We start from the raw sequence: 20,684 nt of genomic DNA on the forward strand, positions 1-20,684 counted from the left end.
AAATATTTTCTTGACAGAATGACCACAGGTACGAATTTAGGAATTAACAATGGATAAGGTAGGACCGAATGCAAAACTATAGGGCAAGTACACTTCTCTAATAGGACACCAAATTTTCATATTTTGTAACACCAAAATATAAGAATAAAAACAAGGAAAGACAACAAAGTTATAGTACGAAACATTTATATGCCCTATAGAAATCGACAGAATAAGAAGGAGGTACCTTTACATATGCACAATCTCCAAGATTGAAAATACACTTATCTATTTCAGCTTGAGTATAATGGCATTTCACATTCAAAATTATCTCATCCTCTTCATCATTACTACAGCAAAGAATAATTGCTATATTGAGCATGTACATACAGCAAATAAAGACAAAACAATAACCAAACCAAACAGTCAAGTTTGCAAACTAACACTCACTTAGACATCAAACTCCGCTTACTTCCCTTGCCCTGCAAAACCAAGAATCCATATCAAAACTGAAATGATTAAAATCTTCATAGCTTGTGTAGAACATGGTCAAAAAAACATAAACCATAAAACATTTATCTGGACAATGCCAAGGGAGTTAAGATTGCAGTAATACCTGGATAATTTTGGTCCACACAGCTCTAATGATTAAAAAAACGATCTTGACAAAATTCTCAAAATACCAAATAGAGTATATCATAGTTATCAAAATCTCAAGATCTACAATATGATTTAAATTCAAATCATGAATTCAAAGGGTTTCGATTTAAATTTTATATCTGAATTGTTTTATGCAAAAAATCTTATGATTACTATTTGAATCCTAAAACTCGATTAGTGAATCTTACGATTTATAGGGTTCATGAAATCTTACAATTCAGTTTTTCCAAAAACTCTGGTGTTACTTTTCTTATTTCTCTTCCTCTTCTTTTACCCATTCAATCCTTCTCTGAACTCTAATACCCACTTGGTATTGAAGCCATTTTTCCTTATTGTGATCAACTAAGCTTTGTACTGATGTTATCATGGTACCTCAATGAAATCATCATTGTACTGAACTACTGACATCGACTGGAAAAAATAGTGTTTCCAGGTCTTGATAGAAGAGTTATTGTGGATGCTATTGGGCATTTTTCATGATCTACTGATGAGGGTAGACCATTTTTTCTGATTTTTCTTTGAAAACTCAAGAAAAAAACAGAAAGCACCATTTTCATTCATGGAGCATTCAAGAGGGGTTTGTTTTAAATATGGCTGGTACTTGGTAGATCTTGCCTTGCCCCAAGATTGCAGATCATCCAAAAGTGATAATACACCCTTCAATTGATTTTGGATCCTTCAGTGGTCTGATTTATAGAAAATTCTTACCATCTGACTCTTCTTTGCCTTGAATGTGATGTGTGGCTGTTCAGGAATTGTGCTACACCTGCATATAACTCCACTAAAGGGTGATCATGGGCCACACTGGTGTGACGGTCTGACACTGGCTTAGCCTTGCCTACGCTTGTCAGGCTTATGTTAGGGACATCACCGTCATTTTAGCCTGTAAGATTTTTGGGAGAACTGATGTTATCTTCAAGCAGACCACCAAAAGCTTAACGTACTCTTTGAGGAGGGTTGGTAGACCTCCTTGGTTGCCTAACCCTGGTAGCCATGCTAGCCGTTAACGCACTCATGGGCGCACGCATGCTCATTGGGACAGTGTTGGACCGGCACTGCCCTACCGACTCTCAAGGGAGGCTTGGCATGCGGGCCTAGCTCAAGCATGACCCTTCACCTCGCCAGCCCCTTGCCCAAGCTGATTGAGCTATCCCGTTGCCCCTAGCACACGGGTGTGTTCCGGCCCAAGCGGTTGCCTATCATCATGGCACACAGGTGCCTATCATCATCAGCATATAGGAGACCCCTCACATCGATGCCAAGTCACCTCATCGGCGCACAGTCGCCTTGCATTATGGTTGTCCCCCTTTAGCACGTAAGCGGCGTCTCCCATGGACCGGTCTAAGCCAGCAGAGTGCCCCGGCCATTGGACTTGAGGTCATGATCCAGTGCTACTGACTTTGGTGGAGCCATCCCATCGGGCAACTCCTAGCCTCTAAGCGCAAAAAGGCTTGTCCTGGCCTACCTTGGCCTGGACGCTGCATGGGTTTCTTCCGCTGTAGAACTACCCCCGTGACATTGGGGCAGGTGCAAGCCAGGCAAACCACCTATAAGAGGCATCAGGTTTCTAAGCCCGACTCTGCCCATGCCTAGGCCTAGAACTTAAAATATGTTATATTTAATATATATTTAATATATATATGTTATATTAATACAACAGATAATATGTATAATATATGTTATACTTAATAAAATATAAAATGTCAAATAATATATTACACGTAACATATTAATATATGTGTATGTCTATATATATAGTAACATTCAAGTCAGACCTAAAGTATTGAGCCTAGGCCCAAGCCCAAAAATTTGTGAGCCAGGCCAAGCTAGAAATGACCAACCCTCCCCCAATGTTCTTTAAATGCACAAGGTGCAAAAAAAAAAAAAGCACAAAGGGCTTTTTATGCCTAAGGTGCACACCTTTTTGAAGCAAGGTACAAAATTTTTTAAAATTTCAAAGAATGCAAAAAAGTTAAAAATACTATTAATTAAAAAATAGTAAACTTAAATTTTAAACTAAATCTTTTAAAAAGCCTATTAGCTCAAGTTAAAATACATAAACTATGATTGGGACCTAGGGTTTCAAAGAGGGTTAAGGGATGAGGAAGCTTCCAGTGCAATAAACTTGTTGGAAGTCTTAAAAGGAGTTTTCCTCGACAAGTCAAAACTGGATAGGCAAGTTTGGACTACTCACCCTTTGGGCTCCTTCTCTTGTGCATCTTTCTTTATGACCTTGGCTCCTCCACCTTCCCTGTTAAATAAGTAGTAGGAGGGACCCTATGTTGCAAACTTGCAAGGGCTAATGAGAAGACAAAGAAGTCTTTAAATAGACAATTTTATTTGACTAGTGGACTACAATATTAAAAGTCATGCTTTTTTTTGCAAAAAATATTGAAAATTTTTTAAAACAAAATTCACACAACCTCTCTCTCTCATGACACTAGGTCCTATTGAGTCCTGCATAACTCCTCCCTCTATCTCCCTTCCTCTCTGTCCCCCTCTCCATTTTGATCCATGTGTCGCCCAACCAAAATGGGCCCTTGGCATTAAAGCCTAAATGATGGAGATCACTAGATAAAAAACAAATGGAAAAAATAACATAAATTTTCTTAAAAAATGCAAAAAATAATAGTTTCAATAATTTTCTTAAAAAAAAAAACCATTCCTTCTTTTGCTTACACTAAAATACCATTTCTAGAATGGGTAAGCAAGTTAAGAAATGAGGCACAAGAAAACAGGCCATCAGGTCTTGGATGCCAGATTCTATCATCCAAGGCATTTTGATCCAAGAAAACATTCTCCAAATTCAAAAGTAGGAGGGCAGAATCACATTCATTATCTCCAAATTCAGCCCTTAGGTTTGACAATGAATAAAGTTAAGGATACGATAATTTAAGGGGTTGGTCCCCAAGCCAAAGGTCCTACCAGAATAAGACCTTATCTCCACACCCAACATCAAGACAGATAAAGTTAAGGTAGGTGTTGAGGTTTTAGACAAATTGTGTAGTCTATAGTGGTATTTTTTATTATTTATTGTTTAGATAGGAAGTGGGGACCATAGCACTCTTGTTAGATCCTTTTTAAGCAGTTATTTTAATTGTTTTATGTGTTAGCCGCCCTATAAGGGCATATTGGTCTTTGTACTCTATTATTTTAGACTATAAATAATAGTGAAGAGGGCAGCCAGCATTATTGCTCTCTTTTCTCTCTCAAATCTCTTCTTTTCCTTTTCTCCTTTCTTCTCTTCTTCTTCAAGAAATATTTTTTCTTTTACAAATCTTTATTTCAGCACCTTTCCACTATCCCATTGCTAGGAAGGGATCTATCAAGATTAGTGATTCCATTTCCCTTCCCTCTGTCCTTCATGTTCCCAGATTGAGCACTAATTTGTTATCTGTTACTACTTTGATTAAGAACCTGAACTGCTCAGTAATTTTTTCTCCTGGTCATTGTATCTTATAGGATTTGGATTCAAAGAGGACTATTAGGAGTGGTCATGAAGTGAATGGAATCTACCTCCTGGATGTGCTTCCTCCACATCAAAGTCATCATGTCAGCAAGGATGGTGAGTCAAGGTTTGTGGATCAGATTATGCTTTGGCATAATCGTTTGGGTCATTTGCCTTTTTCTTCTTTGAGTATTTTGCTTCCTAAACTTTTTGAGTTTGTTAGCTTGTCAAGTCTGAAGTGTGAAGGTTGTCAACTTAGAAAGCATTGTAGACATTCATTTAAAGATAGTAATAAAAGGTGTTCTTCTTTTGATGTTATTCATTCTAATGTATGGGGACCTTAGCATGTTCCTTCTATGGGAGGCTATCGATATTTTCTCTTATTTGTGGATGATTTCTCACGATACTCTTGAATTTACTTGATGAGATCCCGCAATGAAGTACCATCCTTGGTGAGGCAATTTCATCAGATGGTGCTAACACAGTTTGGAACAAGAATAAAGGTCTTCAGATCAGACAATGCTAGGGAATATTTTGAAAAACACCTTGCTTCATATCTATTAGAATATGGTGTTGTCCATCATAGCAATTGTTCCTACAATCAACAGCAGAATGGTGTTGCAGAAAGGAAAAACAAATACATTGTTGAGATTGCAAGAAGCATGATGATCACATCTACAATTTCAATTCAGTTTTGGGGTGATGTAATCCTCACAGCAGTATATTTGATTAACAGGGTGCCCTCTCGTATACTTGGATTCAGTACCCCATTCAGTCTCCTTTTTCTTGAGAGGGAGATGTTTCATATTCCTCTCAGGTTGTTTGGGTGTGTCTGCTTTGCATATATCCTTGGTCCTCACTGCTCGAAGTTTGATCCCAAGAAAAATAAGTGTGTCTTCCTTGGATATGCAGAAAATCAAAAAGGGTACTGCTGCTATGATTCAGTCTCCGAAAGCCGATATGTTACTATGGATGTCACCTTTTTTGAGTCCACATACTTCTTCTCAAAGAATCCTTCTCAAGGGGAGTGTTTTGGGGAAGTGAGTCAGTAGTCTATTCCTGTGAGTCAATAATCTATCCCTCTCCCAATTCTTGTGTCTACTCCTATGCTTGACCCTCCTGTGTCACCTACCTTACCACCTCCTTCGCGTCCTGCTTCTTAGCATTACTCACGACAAAGACTTCGCAAGGAGATTGATTCCACTACAGCAGAACTCACATCACTTCATGTTGGTTCTTTGGAAACTCCAGATTCAGTTGACATGGATTCAGGTATCCCTCTTGATCCCTCTACTGATTCAGTTCCCATTGATTCAGTAGAAATCTACTGAATTAAAAAATATGAAAAAAAGTAGTTTCTTGAAGAGAGAAGGATAAGAAGAGAAGAAGAGAAGTTGAAAGAAAAGAGACCAATAATCTGTTGCCCCCTTCACTTGTTATTTATACTAAAATAATAGAAAAGTACAAAGACAACTATGCCCTTATAGGGCGGCAAAACATAAAACATCATATATAACACTCAAAAAAATAATAAAATTTGGACTCACATAAATACTATGGTCCCCACCTCCTATATAACAACTAACATAAAACATCTACTCAGAAAAACATCATAAAACTAATTAATCTTCAACACTCCCCCTCAAGTTGGGAGTAAATGTCACACATTCCCAACTTGCGTAGATCATGTTCAAGCTTGTTCCTTGCCACCCCTTTAGTGAGAACATCATCCAGCTGCAACTCTGAAGAGACATAAGGCAAACAAACATCTCCGGTTGTTACCCTTTCTCTTATAAAGTGACTATCAACTTCAATGTGTTTTGTCCTATCATGCTGAATTGGATTGTGGGCAATAATGATTGCAGCCTGATTGTCACAGTATAACATCATAGGTTCCTCTGGTTTCACCCCAAACTCACTTAAAAGAGATCTAACCCAAAGAAGTTATGAGACACCATGAGCCATGGATCTATACTCGGCCTCTGCACTTGACCTTGCCACAACCGCTTGCTTCTTACTCTTCCAGGAGATCAAGTTTCCACCTATAAAGGTACACACTCCTGATGTAGACCTCCTGTCATCTAAGCATCCTGCCCAATCTGCATCTGTATAGGATTCTAGCTTCAGATTCTCATGATTTGAGAAAAGAATGCCTCTGCCAAGGTGCTTTTTCAGATATGCAAGTATTCTCTCAATAGCTTCCCAGTGCTGAACTCGAGGTGCATGCATGTACTGACTCACCACACTGATAGCATAAGAAATATTTGGTCGTGTCATACACAAATACAGCAATCAGCCCACCATTATTTGATATCTCCCCACACCCTTTACCAATTCACCATCCACACCATTAATTTTGTGATTTGGATCAATAGGAGTGTTTGTTGGTTTGGTCCCCAGCTTCCCAGTCTCTCACAGTAGGTCAAGTACATACTTTCTCTGTGAAATGAAAATCCTATGCTTGGACCTTGCAACTTCAATACCTAAGAAGTATTTGAGCTCACCAAGATCTTTGATCTCAAATTCTTGCTGCAATGATTTTTTGAGATCATCAATCTCCTCCAGATCATTTCCTGTCACCACTATATCATCCACATACACGATCAGAATTGACACCAAAGCATCTCTCCTCTTCACAAAGAGGGTGTGATCAGACTGTGTCTGTGTGTATCCAAAACGGATGAGTGCCCCTCTGAACCTGTCAAACCAAGCCCAAGGTGACTATTTCAGTCCATACAGAGATTTTCTGAGTCTGCACACCTTTCCTTTACCAACATTTTCATAAAATCCTGTTGGAATGTCCATATATACCTCCTCCTGTAAGTCACCATTGAGGAAAGCATTTTTTACATCAAGCTGAAACAAGGGCCATGAATAGGTGGCTGCTAGAGATAAAAGAATACGAACCCAAACTCATCTTAGCTACTGGTGCAAAGGTTTCCAGATAATCAACACCATAGGTCTAAGTATACCCTTTTGCTACCAACCTTGCCTTATACCTCTCTATCTTAGCATCGGCCTTATACTTCAATGTGAATACCCATCGACATCCGACTGTCTCCTTGTATGGGGGGAGATCAACTATTTTCCAAGTTTGGTTTTTGACCAAAGCATCCATCTCACCTTGCATAGTTGTTTTCCACTCAAATTTGGAGAGAGCCTCAGTAACATTCCTGGGTATAGATACAGAATCCAGGGAAGAAAGAAAGGCACGATAAGAGGGTGATAAGGCACTGTAGGAAAGATTGTGTGAAATGCAGTGGACTGTATACTTTCTCTTCCCCTTACGAAGTGCAATGGAAAGATCAAGTTAGTGGGATCAGCTGCAACAATGGTATTTGGGACAGAAACATTATCATCAGAAAACATAACAAGCTCAAGATGAATACCTGGAACTGTATCTGCTGAATCTGGAGTTTCAGAAGAACTGAAAAAGAGTGGTGTGGGTCGAGGACGTGTGGAGTCAACCATCATCTGCCGGCGCTGATATTGCTGTGAGGCTGCTCATAGTGGCTCAAGTAATGAAACTGGAGGTGCAGGTGTTGGCTGAACCGATGCTAGCTGAACTGATGGTGCAGGTGGTGGCTAAACTGATGGAGGCACCACAGAAACAGGAAGAGGAACAGATTGTGAGTTCTCCTCCCCAAAACTCTCCCCCTAAGGAGAACCACTCGAGAAGAAGAATGTGGACTCAAAAAATGTAACATCCATAGTGACAAATCTGCTCCTCGACACTGGGTCATAACAGCAATACCCCTTTTGGTTCTGAGCATACCCAAGAAAAACACATTTCTTGGCCTTAGGATCCAATTTCTTGCGATGAGGTCCAAGAATGTGAACAAAAGAAACACGACCAAAAACCCTTAGAGGAATATGAAATATCTCTCCATCTGGAAAAATGAGGCTAAATGGCACCTTAAAACCCAAAGTCCGTGAAGGAACACTGTTAATCACATGCACGGCTGTAAGAACTGCATCTCCCCAAAACTGCACAAGAACTTAAGCACATAAGACTCCTTGCCACCTCCACAATGTGTCTGTTTTTCCTCTCAGCAACTCCATTCTGTTGTGGTGTATATGCACAACTGCTCTAATGAACTACACCATGTTCTAAGAGATACGTGATTAGGTCCTTCTTAAAGTACTCTCTGGCATTATCTGATCTAAAAACCTTAGTTCTCACTCCAAATTGTGTGAGAACCATCTGGTGGAATTGTTGTACTAAGTTAGGAAACTCATCACGTGATCTCATCAAATATATCCAAGAATATAGCGTATAATCGTCCACAAACAAGAGAAAGTAACGGAATCCTCCCAAGAATATCGTGTATAATCATCACTTCATGTTGGTTCCTTGGACACTCCAGATTCAGCTGACATGGATTCAGGTATCCCACTTGATCCCTCTACTGTTTCAGTTCCCATTGATTCAGTAGAAATCTACTGAATTAAAAAGTATGAAAAAAAGTAGTTTCTTGAAGAGAGAAGGAAGAGAGAAGGAGAAGAAGAGAAGTTGAAAGAAAAGAGACCAATAATCTGTCGCCCCCTTCACTTGTTATTTATACTAAAATAACAGAAAAGTACAAAGACAACTATGCCCTTATAGATACTAAAATAACAGAAAAGTACAAAGACAACTATGCCCTTATAGGGCGGCAAAACATAAAACAGCATATATAACACTCAAAAAACATAATAAAATTTGGACTCACATAACTACTATGGTCCCCACCTCCTATCTAACAACTAACATAAAACATCTACTCAAAAAAACATCATAAAACTAATTAATGTTCAACAGATTCTACTAATCCTGTTACAGATAACCTGGATCTTCCTATTGCTCTCAAAAAATGGAAGAGAAAGTGTATTGCTCATTGTATTTCGCAGTACTTATCCTACAATGGACTTTCTCCTTTTACCGTGCTTTTCTTTCCTCTCTTGGCTCTATGTCTATACCCAAGGGTGTTAGTGAGGCTCTCTCCAAACCTGAGTGGAAGAAAGCTATGTAGGAAGAAATGGAAGCTTTAGTTAAGAATCAAACATGAGACATTGTGAACCTACCAGAGGGCAAGGAGACTGTTGAATGCAGATGGGTTTACACAGTTAAATATAAGGCAGATGGAAGTATAGAAATATTACAAAACAGCCCAAAATAAGTCATTCCTTCCCACCCCTTGTTTAGCAAGTGTATCAACAATAGCATTTGCATCTCTTTTGAGCCACTTACAAGACACCTCTACCCCTTGTAGCAATTTAACAATTCATAAATGTAACACCACCATCCATCTTCCTCCTTTTTCTGAAACCAACTAATTACAAGCTTCAAATCACCTTGTATTACCAACTTCTTGACATTCAGCTCTTTAGCCTTCTAGTTCCCTTCCATAACAGCCTTAATTCCAGGTCTTAAAGAATCCCCTTCACCAATTGGGCCTGAGAAGAGAGCAACAATATTTCCTTCTTCATTTCTGAAAACTCCTTCAATGCCAAATGGACCTAGACTGCCTTCATTGCTACCATCAAAATTGAGTTTAATGAAACCACAAGAGGGTGGGGACCACATAGGCCTAACCACCCAATGAACTACCTTGATGGTGATAGCTTCGATGACAGCTTCTCTACTTCTTGCTTTCTCACGGAAGAGTCTTTGGTTCTTCTCCTCCCAAATTGTCCACACATCGCTGCCCTTGTGCATCTCCAAAGCATTTTCCCCCTCTTCTATGACTAGCTTAGGAATGTGGAAGCGAATAGGCTTTGTACATTAGGGAGAGAGTTCCACCTGCACCCAAACAACGAAAAGAACCATTCCCAAATTGAAGAATAAAAAGGGCAAGAAATTAGTAAGTGATAGCAATTCTCACCATTAACTTTGCATAAGGAGCACAAGTGAGGGGAAAGGCACTAATTAGGTCTTTTTCTTTGCAATAGCTCACAAGTATTAATTCTTTCCAGATACATTTCCCAGCACAAACCACTCACCTTGAGAGGAATAGGTCTACACCAAATTTTCTTAGATGGGAAGGACACTTGGCTTTCACTCGATTAAGTAAGGACTGAAAAAAATGAGCTACAAGAAAAGGAACCTGAGGGTAGTATGGAGAATCATATTAGTGTAAACCTTATGTTTCTAGATAGGGCCAAGAAATTGTATTATGGACAAGACAATGTCACAAGAATTTACCAATCATACCAAGACTATTTTTCTCTTCAACAAGGGGATAAAAGTGTTGAAGAATATTGTGCTTCCTTAAAAATCTTAAAGAATGAACTTAATGTTGATCAACCCCTATCCATTGATTTGAAGACTCAACAAGAACAAAGAGAATATATAGATGTTGCAAGGTTTTTATCTAGGTTGAGGTCTGAATTTGAACGAATGTGGGGCCAAATCTTAGGTAGCAGTGATCTTCCGTCCTTGTCCGAGGTTTTCTCCCACATAAGAAGAGCCTTAAATCCACATAGTGATCATCCCCCACCTTTTAGAGAGATCAGACATGGTGGTTTCTAGAAGAGATTTTCCTAGTAGAAATATGTGTGGTAGAGGTGGAGGTAGTGTGAGGGGTTTTAGTCATAGGCCCAGGGGTGGATGTGGAGGTGGTAGAGAGTATGGTGGTGGTCATAATGGTGGTGGCTATGGTTCATCTTGTGAATGCTCACATTGTGGACGAGAAGGTCACACAATCAACTTCTATTATGATCTTTATAGCCCTCCATATTCTTGGCTAACCATGCAATGGTGAAAGGTGACTTTGGGAGTCTTAGTGTGCCTAAAGATGCTCCTTCTAATGTTGGTAAGAATAAAGACACAATCTCTATCTCACATGAGGAATATGAAAAGCTTTGCCAATCTACTTCTTCTAGTTTTGCCACTACTACACTGGTAAAGTCAAGTATTTCTTGCCTTGCTTCTAGTTCTACTCCTTCATCCTAGGTAATTAATTCTAGAGCCTCAGACAACATGACTGGCTCCTCAAATATGTTTGTATCTTTGTCACCACCTTCTACATCCCAGATGGTTACTTCAGTTAATGGCTCTTCTTATGCTATTACTAGTACCGATAATGTCTCTTGGTTCTGACCTTAGTTTACACTCTGTTTTTTTTTATGTTCGTAAGTTTCCCTTTACTCTTTTGTTTGTAAATAAGCTTACACAAAACCTTCATTGTTCAGTAACCTTTTAACCTTCTTATGTCTTTCAGGATCTCAAGATGAGGAAGAAGGTTGATGGTGATTGTGAAGTTGGAGGACTGTACTACCTAGATGACCATGGTCCTCAGAAGGCTCTTCATTCCTCTCTTCTACCTCATCAATGGCATTGTCGTCTCAGTCATCCTTCTCTGTGTGTTTTGAAAAACCAAGTCCCGACTTTGGAATCTGTAACTCAACTAGATTGTGAATCATATCAATTAAGCAAACATCATAGAATGTCTTTTGTTCCTAGAGATGATAAGAAAGTCCTGAGTCCTTTTGCTTTAGTCCACTCAAATGTTTAGGGTCCTAGACGTGTCTCATCTTATAATGAATTTAGATATTTTGTAACATTTATTGATGACTATTCAAGAATGACATGGATTTACTTAATGAAAAATCATTCAAAATTGTTCTCTACTTTTCTATTTTTTCATGCTGAAATAACGAACCAATTTGGTGTATGCATTAAAGTGTTTTGTTCCGATAATGCCAAAGAATACATTCATAATAGTTTTCAGTCTTATTTTGACTCTCGCAATATTATACATCAGTCCTATTCACACACTTCTCAATAGAATGGTGTGGCCAGGAGGAAAAAACATCATGTGATTGAAACTACTCAAGCCTTGTTGATTCAAATGTCAGTCCCTAAAATCTATCAGAGTGATACAGTTCTCACACTTGTTTTCTTATAAATCGCATGCCCTCTTCAGTCCCAGATGGCAAGTCACCTTTCTCTATCTTGTTCCCCTCTATTTCCCCTCTCTCTTCCTCGTGTGTTTGGTTGTGTGTGTTTCACAAACTGAGTCCAGGTCATGATAAACTTGACCCTAGAGCTATCAAGGATGTGTTTTCCTTGGTTACTCTCATACTCAAAAAGGTTGCAAGTGCTATGATCCTATTTTACAGAAAGCTTGTGTTGCTCCAAGTGGTACCTTCTTTGAGAATTTACCCTATTTTTGTGGACATGAAACTTTTCCTTATATTCCTCTTCCCTCTGACTCTAGTGATGTCTAGATTCCTTTGCCTACTTTAGAGGATCCTTTTCGACCATCTATTCACAGTATACTCCAAACGTGATCAACAACCAAAATTGTCACCAGTAGTTGATCTAGCTCCTATTTCTGACCTACCACCAGAGTCTATGTCGTTGAAAGATCCACCACCCTCAAATCTTGATCTACCTATTGCTCTTCATAAGGATAAGTGTGCTTGCACAAATCACCCCCTTTCTCGATGCCTCCTTTGCTCACTTATCTCCTTCACATCAATGGTTCATTTCCCTTCTATCCTTCGTTTCCCTACTGTGTTCTCTACAAGAAGCACTCTTATCTCCTGCCTTAAAGAAGGCGGCTGATGAAGAATTGCATGCCCTTCAATCCAATAATACTTGAGATCTCACTCACTTCCTTACCACCTAGGAAGCAACCAGTTGGTTGTCGATGGGTGTATATAGTTAAACACCGTCAAGATGGCAACATTGAGTGGTTCAAAGCTTAACTTGTTACTAAGGAATTTACTCAGACCTATGGTGTAGATTATTCAAAAACCTTCTCTCCTGTGGCTAAAATAGGTTTTGTACAAGTGCCCATCTCTTTAGCTACCCACTTTGATTGGCCCCTATTTCATCTTGATGTTAAAAATGCTTTCCTCCAATGGTGATCTTCAAGAAGGGTATATGGAGCAACCTCCTGGCATGTTGCTCGGGGGGAGACAAGGAAAGTGTGTCGATTGAAGAAGGCTATTTATGGGTTAAAGCAGTCACCATGGGCATGGTTTGGTTGTTTTAGTAGTGTTGTGCAGGATTTTGGCTTGAAACAATGTAATGTTGATCATTCTATGTTTAGCAAGGACTCTTCATATGGGAAAATCATTCTAGTAGTGTATGTTTATGATATTATTCTCACTAGCAATGATGCACATGGAATTAATGAAATAAAACAGCTCCTACAACAACACTTTCAAACTAAAGATCTAAGAACCTTGAAGTACTTTCTTGGAATGGAGGTAGCTCAATCGAAGTGGGAAATCAATTTGTGCCAGCAAATGTATGTTTTGCATATGTTAGATGAAACTGGATTGTTGGGATCCAAGACAATTGAAACTCGTATGGATCCCAATGTGAAGATGACTGATAGTCAGGGGAGTTCTTAGAAGACCCTAAAAAGTATCGGAGACTGGTAGGCAAGCTAATCTATCTTACGATCACTAGGCCTAACATCTCCTTTAGTGTTGGAGTCCTCAATCAATTCATGCAAAACCCAACAACTAATCATCGGGGTGGTGTTATAAGGGTGTTAAAGTATATAAAGGGTGCTCCTAGTCTTATATAAGAAAGGGGGAGATATGTCTCTGGTAGAGTATTCAGATGCAAATTGGGCAAGGTTTTTAATGGGCAGGAAGTCTACTATAGGTTATTGTACCTTCTTGTATGGAAATCTCATTACCTAGAAGAGCAACAAGAAAAGTGTGGTTGCTAGGAGTAGTGTTGAAGCCGAATACAAGGCAATGGCCCATGCTACCTACAAGCTAGTTTGGTTGAAGCATCTTCTTCAGGAGATGAATATCACAATTTGTCAACCCATTATATTGTTTTGTGACAACTAAACCACAACACATATTGCCTCCAATCCAGTGTTTCATGAAAGGACTAAACACATTGAGATTGATTGCCATTTTGTGAAAGAGTTCTTCCTTTTCTTCTTTTTCTCTTTTTTTCCACTTTACTTTTCTTTATTGAAGTTGGAACACCTCCTGCATCGCCTTTAATTTCCGGCTCAACACTAGCACTAACATTGCTTTCCCAAACCTTCTCCTCCCCCCTTTTCAGCCTCTCTATTTCAGCAGAGACTACACCCTCCAAAAACAGCAAAACTGGGTTTCCAAAATCAGGTCTAATCTCTAAAGGTGTCATACTCGTACCCCCGGGTTTGGGAGAAACACAAATCCCATCGAACCCCTTACTAACCTTACATAAAAGACCAATGTCACCAATCACGAGAGATGGACAAGCGTTGATAGTCATTCTTGAACCACCAATGATCCTCTTCTTGCCACTTTTGTCAAACCTGGCAATCACCCAGATCCACCTCTCTTCCTTTCTTTTTCTAGCCTCAGTCGAAACCCTCCTTGTTACTCCATTTCTTTTCAAAATTGGTTTGATAGCCCTAGAAGCTTCCTCTTATCATCTTTCCTATTTCCCAAACAACTTTCCTTCTTGTCATTATGCAAATCAGCTTCGAAATCTTGAACACTGCTTGACTTTCCTAATGGGTGAGACAAGTACTTCAAGCAAGAACCCTGATCTGCAGTAGCCAAAGGAGAACTTGCACCACAAACCTTAGCACCACCCTCGAGACCCTATAGAGATTCTTCTACAATCGCCAGCTCAGAGCCACTGGTGATCCTACCTTGTGTTGAAAGGGGGGAATTATCTCCTCTTGACAAGCCAGATGAAGGCCACAACACACAAGTCTCACCCAAAGAATTTAGTAATAATAAGAGTGTAAATCAAGGAAGAGATTGAGGATTGGAGACTAATAGATAACTCAATGTGACCATTTCCGGTACCTTGGTTCAATAACTCATAACAAGGGAGAGATTGAGGATGTCACCCAAAGAATTAGATTACAGTGGGCAAAATGGAGATGTGCATTTGGACTTTTATGTGATAAGTAAATACCATTTGCATTAAAAGGAAATTTCTCTATACAGTTGTGAGGCCATCTATGTTGTATGGAGGATAGTGTTGGACAGTCAAGGAACAACATGTTCAAAAAATGGATGTGGCAAAAATGTGAATGATAAGATCAATGAATAGAAAAACTAGAAAGGATAGGATTAGGAATGAAGTTATCCATAAGAATCTAAGAGTAGATCCAATATGTGCATAGAAAACCATGAATTGCGCCAATTAGAATAAGTGATTTATTATACATTAAAGAGGCTAGAAGAGCTCGGGGTAGACCATAAAGGGCATGGGTGGAAGTAGTAAGAAATGATTTAAGCACTGATAATTTAACAGTAGATATGGCTTTAAATAGAAAGATTGGCTAAACAGGATTCTTGTAGCAAACCCCATGTAGTTGGGATAAGGCATGGGTGATTCTCTCTCTCTCTCTCTCTCTCTCTCTCTCTCTCTCTCTCTCTCTCTCTCTCTCTCTCTCATATAAGGTTTTGCACTCTACATATTTGCATTTATACTCCTTCCAAACTGAGCCTATGGAGCAAAATTTGATGGCTGATGATCTAGCTAGGAGGAGTGTGGAGAGGGATTTTTACAATGAAATCTGAAAGTTCTTTTTTTTTATATCATGTAAACCCTTTAGTTTATAAATAAATAGCTATCTTTCTAAGCAAATAAATAAATGCGGAGCTCAAAGAAAATTAACTGAACCTCAAATCACTAAATGCGGCTCAACTGAAAGTCTAAAAGCAGCAACGTTAACCAACTTCACGGTGAATAAACCATACAAGCATCAAACATATTACATACCTTCTCTTCATAGCGCCAAGGCCACCTTTGTCGAGCTTCATCAGCAGGGACTGGTTCACCAATGAAAAATGATACAGTGTCAGATTCTTTACTTTTATTCTTTGAAAAAGCAGCCTTTAGCTTTTCCGGAGGCGGTTTTTCAGCAGAATCCTCAAATTCAAGCGAACTGCAATTCGAATGGTTGTTTTCAGTCACTGTCGAAGCTAAGGATGTTCTTGGAAATCGTCTGATGCATTTCTCACCAAGCATTGCCTGATCAGTGGAAACAACGTATTCCTTGTCATTCCCTTTCTGAGAAGAATTGGCCAATTCAAAAGAATTACCCTTTGAGAGGCTATTTTCAGTCCCCATCAAAGCCAAGGATATCCTTGGAGATCGTCTGACACATCTCTCATTCGGAATTGTCTGGTCAGCTGTTTTCAAATATGGACTCATCCGACTACAATTGAGATACACTGAAGGCCGCTTCCGAGCAGAATCGAGAAACTCAAGTGATTTATTCGAATCTAAGGAGATTCTTGGAGATCTCCCTACATATTTCTCGTCCAACAATATTTGGTCATCTGTTTCCAAAGACGCAGTCATCCGGTTCTTACCATTTTCAAGCAATGTAGGCCGTTTCTCAGCCGAGTCAAGAAAGTCAAGCGGATTTCCCTTTGAACTGCTGTTGTCGGATGCCTTTGAAGCTAAGGACATCCTCTGAGACCGCCTGACACATTTCTCGTCCGGATTTGTCAGGTCATCTGTCTCCGGAGATAGAACTAAATGACTTTTACCAATTTCAGGCGCTGAAGACAACCGTTTCTTAGCAAAATCAATAAATTCAAGCGAATTATCACTTTTGTTGTTGTTTTTAGTCCCCAACGAAGCCGATGAGATTCTTGGAGATCTCCTGACACGTTTCTCGTCCGGCATTGTCCCCTCAGCTGTTTTCAATGACGGAGTCATGCGCCTTTTACCATTTTCAGTCACTGGAGGTCGTTTCTCAGTAGAATCAGGAAACAGAACTGAATTATCCTTTGAGCTCCTGCATTCAGTCCCCATCGAAGCCGAGAAGGTTCCTGGAGAACTTGTAACGCATTTCTCGTCCGACGTCGCCGTAGCAGCCACATTCAAAGACGGAGTGATGCAGGCCTTACCTTGTGGATGAGAGATGCAGCTTCTCGGAGACCTCAAGATCTTGTCTGCCATTGCTGGGAACAATAATCCCCGAGTGAGGATAAGCCGAAACCCTAGTGTTGATTAAAGACAACTACGGATCATAGATTCCCTCTTGAGTCGGGGATTTTTTAACTTTCAAGCGGAGAAAGACAAGCGACTTGCTATTATTGCTGAATCTTTTGAGCTCTCACTCTTGAGTCTAGATTCCCTATCAGGTGTCATTTTCCCCTCCTTTGTTTTCTTATTTGAGGGTTGAAAATAAAGGTTTGGCGGGAGTTCGATGGTTTACTTCGCACCTTGCACGTTATCCACTAAGAGCCCGTTTGATTCGTGGTCTGAATCAGAATGGAATTAAAATCCCTTTAAATCGGAATTGGGAATGGTCTATTTCGGCAATCTGTTTGGTTCAATTTGGAATAAGAATCTGAATTCAAATAAGATATAATGAATTTTATTCTCAAATAATAATAATAAATGGTTAAATTCAAGTAATAAATGGTTCATGTTGAATTTTGTGACTCGTATAATTTTACTGGTTTGACATACAAGGGTCAATTTATGTGGATCGGTAGACTGTATAAATGTCTTAAGAAATGGCAGTTTATAAATAATAATAAAAAATGTTAGTATAAATTATTAATGTTTATATATATATATATAATGAACTTTCTCGTACTTAGTACGAGCTCATTCACTAGTTTATTTTGAATTTGAAACCAAGGGTGAACTGATTTTTTTTTTTTTATTCGATCAATGATTTATCCATGTTTTATTAGGCACTCATAAAATTCCACTATCCCATTCCAAAAAACAAAAAAAAGGGATTCCACTATTGGTTATGGCCCCAACCACGAGCCTGAATTGGTTTTTATTTGAATAAAACTTCTCATAAGGCTTTAATCTAAGGCTTCTCCATGAACTTAAATTGGTTAGTTATCTTTTAAAGTGCATATTGTTATGTTTGCATCTTATTTTTCAATTAAGTTGTAATCTAATGATGAGAGTATTCCTCATTTGATAATTTGTTTTACCTATAAAATGCCTATTTTGTATGTAAGGTTTATCTTTTCTTGTGTCAAAAAAATAACGTCTTTTAATGAAAAGAGGGAGATCTATTTTGAAGAGAGAGAGAGAGAGAGAGAGAGAGAGAGAGATTAAGGGAAAAGGGAAAAAAAGACTCATAGTGTTGTGGTTTTTTTTTCCTTTATACAAGTTATTCGGGTTGAGAATTGAGATTCAAAAAAAAAAGGAAAAAACGAATATATAGAGGTTAAGCATTGGTGTGAGTTACAAGCCAAAAGATATTAACTAATGTTTATCATTCTTTTTTCTTAATGAAGTCTTATTTTTTTGTCTTTCTTGTGGAGATAAACAATGAAGTTAAAATCATATATATCTTTTGTGTAATTTGTGGTGCTCACTTTTATTTTTGCGATTTTGATGATGTGCAATTTGGGCTCCCTGCTAGCGAATAGCTCAGACGTTGGATTAAGTAGGTCGCTTGGTTGAGTTGCAAGAGAGAGATCAAAGTGTCCAAGTTGCTTTGTTCGGGGTGGGCACTCTAATGCTTAAGTCAACGAACTAGAAGTATGATTGCAAGAATGCAAGAGAACTAGGGTGTTTGATAGCTGAATTGTGTGTACCTTGTGAGGTGAAGGTGAGGCCTTTATATAGGCAAGCTGATATGAGCCTCATGAAGCACGTCCGGGGAACTTTGGGCCATCTAGTTCGGAGGTGGTTTCACGCCTAGAGGTGGGCTTCACATAAGCGGGTAATGTTTATTCAATCGCACCTGAAGCAGGCACGGTGATAACCAGCTCTTCTGACGTGGCCTCATGATCCTGGGGAAGTCGGAGATGATAACCCACTCAAGGGGGGTCTCCCAACACGTCAGGCAAGTCGCTAACTGAAGCCAAGTAAGATTAGCGGAAGTAGGTCGCCTCTTACGCTAACATGATGTCTTGCTTGACTGTTCAAAGTTCGCCCTACCAAAGGGGTGCCAAGGTCGCCTAGCACATCTTGAGATTTTTTTACGTGGTGTCAAGGGGTATCACTCTACTATACTGCAATGCCACTTGTCATGATATCATTAAAGAACCAAACCACCCCTCATCAATTGCCCCCACTCCCAAGTCCGGCATGATTAGCTCAATTAGGGAGTAGTATTAACCCAAGGTGATTTGGTTTGTGTTTCATATTCGACCACAGTTTGACCAATGGCTTGAAATTGGGCTGGCTTGATTGGTTCGATTCAAGCACGCAGTAGCCTTTCAAGCACACATGGACACCATGCAGCCATTAGGTTGTGCAGATGTCAAAAACGCAGTAAACTAATTTTGCGTCGGAATACAAACCGTCATGTCCTTGTGAACTGTTGGATCCAAGAGTTCTAGTCACTGTGAGATCGCAGAGCTTGGTATTTGGAATGGCAATGGGGTAAGGTGGGGCGGGGACGGGGAGCCTCTCCCCGTCCCCACGAAAACCCCCATCCCCACGGGGTCCCCATTCCCCGTGATTTTTTATAATGTTAACCATTTTGTTTTTGTTTTTGTTTTTATTTTTATTTTATTTGAAAAACAATAATAAAATAATTAAAATTTACAATCCTATTAGAAAAGATTCAAACATATTCAACCATATTTTTAAAAATATTAATATATAGATGTATTTGTACATATATAGTGGGGATCCTACAAGGTAGGGATTGGGGTCCCTACGAGGCAGGGACTGCTCTCCCCATCCCCATCCTCGACCTGCCCTGTTAACGGGGATGAAAATTTCCCCATCCCCATTCCCGACCTGCCCTGTTAACGGGGATGAAAATTTCCCCATCCCCATCCCCACTCCATTCAGGGCAGATCCCCACGGGGATTGGGTAAATGGGGAAAATTGTCAACCCTACTCGACATTGTCAACGTCATCAGTGTAGTCAACGAGGTCAGTCTATTCAATCTTGGTGAGTCATTTTCCCTTGATTATGTTCTTTGCTTTTATCATGTCCGGTGTTGAGCCCGAGGAAGATAAGGGTCCGTCTTGCCAAGCCAAGGAGGGGTCCTTGGCCCAAGAATGGTGAGGTTCCAATAAGAGAACATCATCCTCACATCATCCACCCAAAAGTAAACCCAAGTTCAGTCCCACTGAACTAGCTATCGAGGGCATTTATAAGATCATAGACTGATATAGGATACCCGACCAGTTTGACTATTCCCTTCCCCTTGGGTAGTTCCTATGGGAGCATGATGATGACGAGGTCACTGTCTTCGAGGAAGCCCTGAAGGGGGGTCATTGTTTCCCCCTTCACCCACTTATTCCAAAGTGTTGAACTATTACAATGTTAGCCTAGGTCAGCTTCACCCTAATTCCATTAAGACCCTCATTGGCACCATCTATTTCTGTCACCATGTCAGCTTCCCTTTAGATGTCAAAACCTTCGTTGGTATGTGCCACATAAAGTGAAATCCCTCTAGTACTCCCAATATGTATAGTTACTACTTGTCCTACCGATCTGGGTGTAAATCGTTGCATGGCTTCCCTTCCAATGTACTAGAGTGGAAGATGAGGTATTTCTTCCTTGACCAAAGTGGTGAATAGCCATTCTCAACAGCTTGGAGAGAAGGGACTAGGGACTTCGGGGAGGATAGGTTGAGTGAATGGATGCAAACAAGGGTGCAGCTCTTAGTTGATGGGAGGTTGGAGCTGAGTGAATTCTAGGCCAAGGAGAAGTTGATCCAAGTGGGCTAAGTCCTC

At 39.7% G+C, this 20,684-nt stretch overlaps 1 protein-coding gene across 6 annotated transcripts in view; it reads right to left on the reverse strand.

Annotated features, from left to right (window-relative positions):
- The window catches only part of LOC148879505 (DNA (cytosine-5)-methyltransferase 1-like), a 171,442-nt gene that overhangs the window by 147,819 nt on the left and 2,939 nt on the right, over positions 1-20,684 (reverse strand). For 5 of the 6 annotated variants that reach the window (XR_016104257.1, XR_016104258.1, XM_088961046.1 and 2 more), the window contains exons 2-4: positions 15,777-16,969; positions 430-461; positions 227-329 (exon numbers count right to left, since the gene is read on the reverse strand). Coding sequence is in view for 4 of the 6 variants with exons in the window: in XM_088961046.1 (XP_088817172.1) it covers positions 227-329; positions 430-461; positions 15,777-16,969 (1,328 nt within the window). In the remaining 2 variants the exon portion in view is untranslated. Of the gene's footprint in view, positions 1-226; positions 330-429; positions 462-15,776; positions 17,096-20,684 lie in introns of those variants that run through there. The other variant, XM_088961045.1, reaches the window with a different exon arrangement.

This window comes from Nelumbo lutea, chromosome 1 (assembly GCF_056320005.1).
Source record: "Nelumbo lutea isolate HS-2025 chromosome 1, American lotus-T2T, whole genome shotgun sequence".
NCBI classification, from domain to species: Eukaryota; Viridiplantae; Streptophyta; class Magnoliopsida; order Proteales; family Nelumbonaceae; genus Nelumbo; species Nelumbo lutea.